At 37.0% G+C, this 10,647-nt stretch overlaps 1 protein-coding gene across 1 annotated transcript; it reads right to left on the reverse strand.

Moving 5' to 3' along the window:
* Positions 1-4,798: 4,798 nt before the first annotated feature.
* On the reverse strand, positions 4,799-9,857 carry PABPC4L (poly(A) binding protein cytoplasmic 4 like). Its single transcript, XM_036854017.1, has one exon. It carries the CDS (start codon positions 9,416-9,418, stop codon positions 8,306-8,308), a length of 1,113 nt encoding a protein of 370 aa, XP_036709912.1. The 5' UTR covers positions 9,419-9,857; the 3' UTR covers positions 4,799-8,305.
* Between the last annotated feature and the right edge of the window lie 790 nt (positions 9,858-10,647).

Here is a 10,647-nt window from a genome sequence, read left to right on the forward strand (position 1 = left end):
ACAATAAACCCAAATCAAGCAATAAGGAGGAAATAATAAAGATTAAAGCAGAAATAAGCAAAACACAGTAAAAAGAAAAGAATTGAAAAATAATATGGAAAATTAATGAAACCAAAATTTGACTCTTATAAGAGCTAACATTTCTAAAGAAAGAGAGAATATACCATTGTCTATGAGTACACATGAGTATTGAAAATATATATTCTCACAAAAATTTGTAAACCAAAGTCACAGCAATATTATTCATAAAGTCAGGAGGTGGAAACAACATAAGTGTACAACAAATGATGAATGGATAAAAAGAATGTGGCATATCCCCACAAATAGATATTATTCAGGCATAAAAAGGAATTAAGTACTGATACATGCTGCAACATGGACAAAACTGTAAAACATTAAGCTAGACAAAGGAACCTAAACACAAAAGGTAACATATTGTATTACAGCATTTATAAAAAATGTCCAAAACAGGCAAATCCTTAAGGACATAAATCTGAGTATGGTTGCCAGGCACTGGGAGGAGAAGAAAATGGGAGTAACTGCTCATGGGTGTACGGATTTTCTTTTTGAAGTGACAAAAAAATTCTGAATCAGATAATGGTTATGTCTCACAACCTTTTGAATATACTACAAACTACTGAATTGCACACTTGAAAATGGTTACTTTTATGGTATGTGATTTATAACTCAATCTAAAAGGGCACCTATGATGATTTTCTAAGCTGCATTGTTCATTATAGCCCCAATATGGAAGCAACCTAAATGTCCATTAATGGTAAAAGGATAAATAATTTGTAGTATAGTCACACCATAGAATAGTATATGATAACAATGAACACATTACTACTGCACTAAATAGTATGAATGAATCTCACTAAAATATCTTGAGTGAAAGTGACACAAGAAGATGCATGCTTTATGAATCGATTTGCAAACAGTTCAAGGTACCTAACATTAATCTGTAGAGTTTAAAGTCAAGATAGAGGTTACATTTGAGTAAGTGTGTTAAGAAAGTGATCCGGAGGGAGGAAGAGTGGTGTAGGTAATGTTCTGTTTCTTGACTTGAGTGGTAGTTATAGAAATATAATTATTTTTGTATTATTCTTCACATTATATGCTCAAAACTTCTACATTTGTATATTTAATACAAATTTCAACTAAAAAAATGACTAAATAAAAATCCATCAATATGTAGATTTTCCCTAATCGTTTTTGCCCATACTTTCTTAGTTCTATGCTGCTTCTATATGACCACTTCCCGAACTGATCCCTAATAATAGATTTCGTTTAGATGCAATGATTTGCTACTGAATGTTGTTTCTCTACCCAATACTTTATCTTTTTAAGGACTTACGACTTGCTTTACTTGTTCTCTTACTAAGGCAGGGCAGTTTTTATCACGTGCTCCTGCTAGAATAATATCAGATTGCCCACTAAGAAATATATCCAGTCTATGCCTTAAAACATGAAAAAGCATAGGTAGGGAGGAGAATGAGTTGTTACTTAAAATAGTAATGATGATGATGATGATAATAATAATATTTAAAAATAACACTCTAAATGTTTGAAGATGAGCCTCCTTGACCTTTTGTAAATGCTTGCTTTTTATCTCCCTACAGCGCTATGCCATGTAGTCTAATTTCAAAAAGGTACTGCTGCCTCTGTAGTGTAACAGCCCTTGGAAAGCCTTCCTTAACACTTGTAAGAAAGAAATAAAAAAGAAAAGAAAACAATACCTCTATTTTGAAAAGATCTCTTACTTATTTTTATCTGGCAATAAATCCCCCCATCATTTTTTTTTCATAAACCAGTGGGAAGATTCTTTTACCCCTTGCAATAGCATACAATCTGATAAAAAGTTAAAGTTTTCAGTGAGGCAGGGATTAGGTAAAGGAGTTGAAATAAGAACAGTTTACTTCCAGCACACTGACCAAGGGAAATTGTAGCATAAGAACTGGACTAAAAGATGCACAAGGGCCAAAAAAAATGCAGGTCTCTTAGGTCACGGTAAAGATTTACACCTGACTTTAAAAGTAATGGATGGCTATGGGAGGTTGTGAAGCAGAATAACATGATCAAATTTGCATTTGCAATATATTTTGGTTAAAATAAAAATAAATGTTAAAATAAAAATGAGCTTACCATTCAATCTCAGTGCCAATCGCTCTTTACCAATTATAATCTATAAAATATAAATGTCACTTATTATAAGTACTATGTAGGAAGTATAAGTGAATAGAGTAGTGGATAATACTAGATTTTCATTTCTAACACCTCCCTTGGTAATTCAATAAAATAATGATGTGTCAAAGTATCTCTAAGATTTGGCTTACATTCAAATTGAGGCACTTTTTTGATTAACAAAGATTCGCTGGCATTACTATTATAAAGGCTTACTTTAACTTCAGGGAACTAGAATTGGCAATATGTCAAAATTGTGGTGCACTGGTATGCCAGTGGCACATGTACAAAGATGAAATGGAATGTAAATCAAAATTGTGATTCACTACAGACTGTCAGATATGGTTTCCTGAGATAAGAAAATCCCATTGGAAATACCGATTAAAAAAACTCACACACACAACAGAATGAATCATAACCAATAGTTCACTCTATGCAAAAAATAAAATTTAATAATAACATCCACCATTTCAGTGACATTGCCTTTGGAACTCAAATGTGCTGTTAGTATTTGGCAGAACTTCAAACTGGGGATTTTTTTAATATCTAAGGTGATGTAAATATAGATGGGTTAACAAATTCTGATGTGATAGTGTATAAACTGCCAATATCTTTCAGAAGTTAAGTGTCTTCTCTACTATGGCAAAGAATGCTACTAAGAGGATCATTTTTCTTCTCTTGCTGATGGGTTCAACTGTGTCATTCAGGGGAACCTCAATATAGTTCAAAGCATTCTGTGAACTCTAAGACAAGACATGACCATGAGACAAAAACAACAGTAGCTATAAATATTTCCTCTGAACAAACTTGCAAAATAATCAAACCCTAACAGATTCAAATATTAGCATATTTGTAACTCGGAATTTAGTACATCTGTTTTTTGTTCCTTTGTTTATGTTGCATGGTTAAAATGTGTGATGGTAATACCACATTTGTATAATACAGAAAAAAATAAACTGAAAAGTTTAGATAAGTCCAATTTTATTAATTCTTACAATTTTAATGTACTAAAGGACCTAATATAAATCTTTTAGTAAAGAAAATGAGTACCCATTAATTTATGTTTGTGGTTACATTAGTTTTATATAATGGGGCCATTTTGTAGGCACCTAACTTTTTAGATGTTTTCTCATAATTTATCTATTACATTGTCAGTAGGAACTATTTTTAAAAAATTCTTTATACAGAATATCACACTAGTTGGTGATATACAGAGTAAATTCCTTCCCTCTAGTGGTACGATTCTAAAATATTATCTAACATGCGTGAAAACATACTTGGTTTAGGTTACTTTAAAATAGAACTCAAGGAACTAATACCTTATTAAATGTAGATTTATTTTGAAACATACTTGATCATTTGTAATCTGTTGATAATTATTTTTGGTGGAAACCCATTGGGGTGACTAAATTGAATCTGACCATTTCAGTAGAATTTTCAGGAGATGCCTAATTTATACCTAATAAAGCATGACATGTAAAATCACAAGTCCCATTACTAAACAAAAATGAATTCAATTTTATACAGAATATATTGCACAATTTATTCCCTATGATTGTACAACATGAGGGCGAGGAAAATCACCAGTTTGACTCAAGTGTTGAAAACGATTTGCAGGGAGGAATTTTAAGAGCTATTTGTAAGCTAACATTAAAAGAAGAAAGAAAATATCCATTAAGTACTGAAATTAAAAATTATATATAAATGATGAAAAATATCCAGGGTTTAGTGGATGCATACTCCTACACCCATTCCTACTCAGGTTCCTTCCAACCATAAGCCAATTCTGCACAAAAAGTTGACTCCTTTCTCAATTCTAGTGGCAGATCTTGTTGAGTATACATACCAATAATGGACAATGAGAACTGAGGGGGAAAGTTGTTAAAAGGTTTCTAGGAAAGGTATTACCTTCTGAATGTTGCTGTGTCTCAGTGTGATGACAGGAATTCCTGTAACCATCTTGAAAACCTGATGATGAAGCTAAGACACAGAGGGTGAAGAGCCATGAGACTCCAGCAGAACTGATGTAGAAGTTCTGATATACCTCGCCTGAAGATACCTTAATTCTGAATAGTTTGTTAAATACAGTTTCCTTTTCTAGGTAAGGTGGATTTCCTATTCCTTGAAGCCAAACATATTCTGAGGATATTTAATTTGTTTTACTTTCTAAAATGTATATTTAAAACATCTCTTCTATCTACTGTTTTATTATTTACTTTAAAAAAATTACATTATGAGGCACATTTTCCAAATATAATACAAGTAAGCTAATACTAAAACCTCAAAATAGTGGCTAAATTTTACTTTAAAAATTAAATTCAAAAGTATCTTTAATGTAGTGAATTCTCATGAAAACTTGGTCTGTATTAGAGGTTCTTTTCAATCATGGTCCCATAATTATGAGTAACTTAAAAAAGAAATACTAGTTCATATGGGACTTGGTCTTTTAAAACATGAAATATGAGGATCTTCATTTAAAAACGCAAGTTGTTTTCAATTTACTCCTACGAGAAACCGACTGCTAGAAAATTAGAAAAACTTAAAAAGTAAATAAATAAAAATCATTTTGGACATGAAAATTTTGGACACCATTGGAAGATTTTGACTTTATTTGATCTTTTCTCAGTGGATTTATACAAATATTAAGAACATGAAAATACCAATACTAAAACCACTTTAAAAAGCTTATTTTTACCAACTATAAATTTCCACTTAAAAATTTAAAAATAAAAATTTAAAAGGCACGTTTCTATTCAATTGGCTGTACATGCAAGCAGGCAATGTGTGTGGGGAGAGAGAAGGCAGAGCAGAAGCAGTGACTCAAGGCATCTCTATGTAAATTAGCTTTTACTGGAATGCTTATCAGAAAGTGAAGATTCTTTTTATTTATCAAGGCACTTGGACATAAAAAGAGTAAAGTTTCTTGAATTCCTGAACCTCTACTGCCAACTAAGATGACTTGATAGTATCACACACATACAAAATTGAGAATAAGTAAAATTTAAATAATCAAGAAAATCTACAGGATCATATCTTTTTGTAAACTGACAGTCATTTCTTAAGGTAAATATTAAAAGTAAGCAATTTTTACTAAAATGGCATATTATTGTGTCATTATGAAGCTATAGCTACAATTCAGCTAAACATCTGGTATTATGTCCTATTAAATCCCCGTGCATGTGCGAAGAGAATGAACTCAGTTCCCTGATATTATCTTGATAATCCATTTACAAGCATTGTGAAATATTGTTCAAATATTTGAACATTTTGATAGAGTGGATTATCCAGAAAGAGATGTCAAGGCTTGACACACTTACTACACTTCCCAGTCCTGCTTCCTGGCACCCATTCTTAAAAGCTCTCTGATTTGGAGGTAAATACTTCTCAACACAGTAATTCAGAGAGCCAATGAGTTATAGTTGACATATGGATTTCAAATAGACTCTTACAGTAGATCAGTATTTACCAAGGCATGTTAATAGAATTGAAAAGCAAGACACTTTAAAAATATTTAGTATAGGCTGTGTATAAGATACTGTATACACAAAAGTTTTCTTTAGAAAGTACTGAGAATATGAAACTCTGAAAATAATAGAAGACAATACAGATGAATTGTGTGTGTGTATGGGGGGGTTGTATATTTGAGGTGTTCAAAGTGTTTTGAAACATACCATTAAAGCAACCAAAGTATAAGATTGAAAATTTTGAGATTAGAAATTTAACTTTGGAATGACCCTCAAAACTATAAACAAGATGGGAGTATCAGGAAAAAAAAAACCCAAAACTAACAAATCCATATAAATAAAAACCACCCCAACAGGAAAATAGACTAAAGTCATGAAAATAGACTAAGATCATTTTCAAAAATATGAAAATACAAATGTCCAGTAAATACAAGAAATGCTGCTTAACTTTTGAGGTAATAAAAAAGTAAAATAAATAACCATGAAATATTTTGTTTTTACATGTCATGTTGAATCAGACAACAACTTAAACAAAATCCTTTGTTCTTAGAGTATATGGAAATGAGCAATCCTCCATACTCATAACAGAAATGTTAAGTGGCACAAATCTCTGAACAGCATTTGGGCAATTTAAATATTAAACATTAATTCCAATGAATCATACATTTTCTGAAGAAAATAATTATATACATCAGTGTATAAGAGTTTGCAAAGGGTGTTTATCTCCAAGTTGTTTATGATAGAGGAAAAAAAAAAGGGAGGAAACAATCTAGCAACCTATACGTTTATCAAGAGGAAATTGTTATATTATGGTACGAACATTAAAGGAAAGATAAAAGTCATTAAAATGATAGTGCAAATAATTATTTGTGGTCATGGAAGCTGACTATGGCGTACTGTCAAATTAAGAAAGCAGTTTCAAACAAGGTTTATAGCATGATTCCATTTTTGTTAAATCATGTGTATAAGTATAGAGAAAAATTTGGGAGGAGATGCAAGAAATTGTAACAGAAGATCTGTCTGCATAATAGGATTATGTGTTGCTGTAATTTTTTCATTGTCCATAATTTTTTCATTGTCTAAAGAGATTTTAAATTTAGAAAATGTGCAGTGAATATACATATAGTTCATACAAAAATAAACAGAAACAGATTTTCTCATTCTTTCATAGCTAAATTATTGCCACGGAAATATTTTAATATTTCTTTTGTACTGGTAATATATGAAACAGAAGACTTGAATGTATGGTTACAGGAAACAATGAATCAGAGTAAAAAAAAAATAAAACAACAACAACAAAACTATTTTCTAGACACCTTTGGTATGAGAGAATCAGAATTTTAAAAGTAATTTCTTAAATGTAAATAAGTAACTCTTGCATCTATTTCCAAAGTGGATTTCAAACAGCACACAGTAAAAGTCAGTATAATAAAACCCCTTTTAAAAAGTATAGAGGAGCTGAGTAATATAGAGGAAAAGCAGGAGAGAAGAAAAGATCTGGGAATGGGACTGAAACAAAAATCATGATGGAAAGCAGGCTAAGTGATGTAACTTCAATTTATCAGAAAACCAATTAGTGAACTTCTGATCAATCAAGGTTAAAAGTGAGCCTTCATGGGTTACATAACTCTTAAGGTCTAATAAAAGGAGATGTGGAGTTCATAAACATAAACTTTTACTGTTCTGAACCCTGAGACAATATCACTACATGTTACAACATATAACAGAGATTAGAAAACACAGTTGTTAAACAGAATGTCTATGTTTTCTATATATGACTTTTATAATGTTGGTACCTGGTTCAAAACTTAAGGCATAATTTTATGCTGTATACGTATGAAGAGAATTAAGACTAGGCCAACTTTTTGACCTGAAATGATACAGGCTTATAACTTAAGGAATGTGGAAGTTAAGGTTTTACTATTCAAGTCACAATTTTGATAACCAGCAAGCACCTGGATTATGTCAACCAATGTAAAGAACAGTAAAATATCCTATAAAGCAAGTTTGTAGGCAACATTAAAAAACTCCATCATTAATTTCAGCCATCAGAAAAACACCATTTCAGGATATAAATTGAAAGGAAATTCAACTATTTCCTAGTATTTTAAACATTAATTCAAAATAAAATTAGATATTGAGTTTGTAGTAGCAAGTTTTAAACTTTGGTTTCTTTAAAAAAAAAATAGATGAGAAATTAGAAAATTTCTGTTTGTAAAAATAAATTACTTTGCAATCCTCGGGTATAAGAACTACTTTGGGCATATTTTCATGGAAGAAATTAAAGCTAGCAATATTATTAAAATAAGAAAAAGTATGCAATAAATGCAAATAATTACCACACTTCAGTTGGTTCAAAATGCAGTAAAAATATATCTAATTATACTTATTGCTATGAGCACTACATCAAAATCAGAAAAATATACCATATTATAATTAGATGGTGTGCCTCTATAAAAAGAACCGAGGTTCTAAGATTCACTTATTTTTCCTCCAAAGAAAAATAAATAGCTTTGTATACAAAACCTTCGATCATAATGTTTACTAAACTAAGCAGCCATCTGCTGGGATTTGAAATTTACTGAGGATGATTCAGGCAGAGATCACTAACATCCCCCAAGCTGCTACAAACACTGGCTGGTGCATTAAGTTTTCCTCTCCTAGGGCCTCTGGGCCAGGGCGATGTTGAGCGGCTTGGAGCCCAAGATGCGGCCATTCATCTCAGTCATTGCTTTAGTGGCCTCCTCAGGAGAGGAGAAGCAGATCAAGCCAAACCCTTTGCTTCGCCCTTCTTCCTGCATTACCTTAACTCTGCTAATTGATCCAAATGAAGAAAATTCCCTCCGTAGCTTTTCATCATCAATGGTCTCATCCAGGTTCTTAATATAGAGCTTTGCCCCCCGGCACCGCCGAAATCTTTCCTGTTTCAGCTGCTCAAACATTTGCTTTAACTCAGCCTGTCGCTCTGCTTTCTTTTGTGCCCGGCCTACAAAAAGCAGTTGTCCATTTATGTCCTTTCCATTCATTTCTTCAACAGCCTTTTTGGCAGCCTCGTGGCTATCAAAACTCACAAAGCCAAAGCCTTTGGATTTCCCACTGGAATCTGTCATCACCTTAACACTCAGGGTTTTTCCATATTTGCTGAAAACTTCCCTCAGTCTCTCATCATCCATGTCATCTCCGAAGTTTTTGATGTAAACATTGGTGAACTCACTGGCTTTGTTTTGGAGCTCGGCTTCCCGATCTTTGCGGCTTTTGAATCTGCCAACAAACAGCCTGCAGTCCTTAAGCAGCGCCCCATTCATCTCCTGGATGGCCCTGTCGGCGGCAATCTGGTTCTGAAAGTGCACGAACGCATAGCCCCTGGAGCCGTGATCATCACTCATCACCTTGGAGGACAGGATCTTCCCAAAAGACGAAAAGTGTTCATAAAGGGTTTTGTTATCAATGGATTTGTCCAGATTCTTGATGAACACGTTCCCAATTCCAGATTTCCTCAAGTAGGCGTCACGCTGAGACCACATGAGACGGATGGATTTGCCCTTTATCGGGTCAAAGTTCATGGTGTCCAGGGCCTTCTGGGCATCCGCCAGCTGCAGGAAGTTCACGTAGGCATAGCCCAGGGAGCGGCGGGTGACCAGGTCCCTGCAGATGCGGATGGACAGCACGGGCCCCACAGCGCTGAACTTCTTGAACAGCAGGTCCTCGGTGACGTCCGCGTGGAGGTCACCCACGTACAGGGAGGCCTGGCGGAACTTGGCTGCTACATGCATCTCCTGGCTCCTCACCACCACAAGCCGGTCCCCAAGGAGCTCCTGGAGTGATCTCTGCAGGAGGGTGGCCCGGGCTCATGCGTGGTGGCCCCCGAGTCAGCGCTCTGAGGCCAGGCGATGCGGTTCATTCGTGTACAGCTCCCCAGGCTCGGGCAGCACCCTCAGTCAAAAGCCCCTCAGCAACCAGTCCGGCCAACCCTGGAAGGGGGCGACAGAACCTTGAAATCTCAAAGAAAGATTCCTAGGTCAAGCCGGTGCTTCCCGGCCACTTGGTGAGGAATCTTCAAGTGGCGGGCTGGCCCTGCATCTCAGCGTTCTCCACAGCCATTCTCCGCTCGCTGGTTTCTGAATAAAAATAGGCCTCGCTCAGGCCGGTTTAAAGTTACAGCCGCCGGGGGAAAGAATTCCACAAGTGGCGTCTGAGGCGGCGGCCCGGGACGCGGCGCGCGGGCGGCTGGCGCGGGGCCCCGGAGCCCCGAACCGCCCGGGACCGGGTCGTGCAGGCGCCGCCGGCCGGGCGCGGCCGGGGGCTCCGCGGGCTGCGCGCGCCCTGACCAACCCCGGCCGCTCTCTTCTCTGCAGACCCCGCGCTGCGCCCTGGGCAGGTCGGGGGTGGGGTGGGGGTGGGGTGGGGGGGGCTGGGGAAGCGGACGGACCGACCGACGGACGGCCGCGGCCCGGTGGGCGGCGGCCGAGCAGGGGCTGGGGGCTCACCCGGGCTGCGGCCGGCGGGGGGCGGGCGGGAAGCCCGGAACTCGCGCGCTCAACTTCCCGCGCACTCGCTGCCAAGGGGGATGTTTTCTTTTTAATATTTTTGGAGAATGTTTTTCTTCCCCCCGCCCCTCTCGCTCACTTCCCACCCCCCTCGGACAGCTCAGCCGAGGAGCGGGAGGCGGTGACCGGGGTGGAGAAACGCAGCCTAGGGGAGTGGCCCTAATAAACCCACCCGCCCGCAGGCCCTGGCGTAAGTCTGACTGCAGGAGCTTAGCCAAGTGTGGATCAGGGTTTGTCACTTTCTAGCTTCAAGCCCTCCAGTGGCTTTCTTCGACTCTTGGATAGGCTCCAACCTCCGCACCTTGTTCTTCAAAGTTCTGCAGGATTCCTGCCATGTTCCAGTCTCAACTGCCCCTTGGATCCCCTTCCTAAACTCCATGACACGCTCGCCTTTTGTTCAGGACCAACTTGACAAAACTGTGTTCCTCAGCAATCACTTTTGATGCTCTTTCCAA

The sequence above is a fragment of the Balaenoptera musculus genome, chromosome 5 (assembly GCF_009873245.2).
Source record: "Balaenoptera musculus isolate JJ_BM4_2016_0621 chromosome 5, mBalMus1.pri.v3, whole genome shotgun sequence".
Classification (NCBI taxonomy): domain Eukaryota; kingdom Metazoa; phylum Chordata; class Mammalia; order Artiodactyla; family Balaenopteridae; genus Balaenoptera; species Balaenoptera musculus.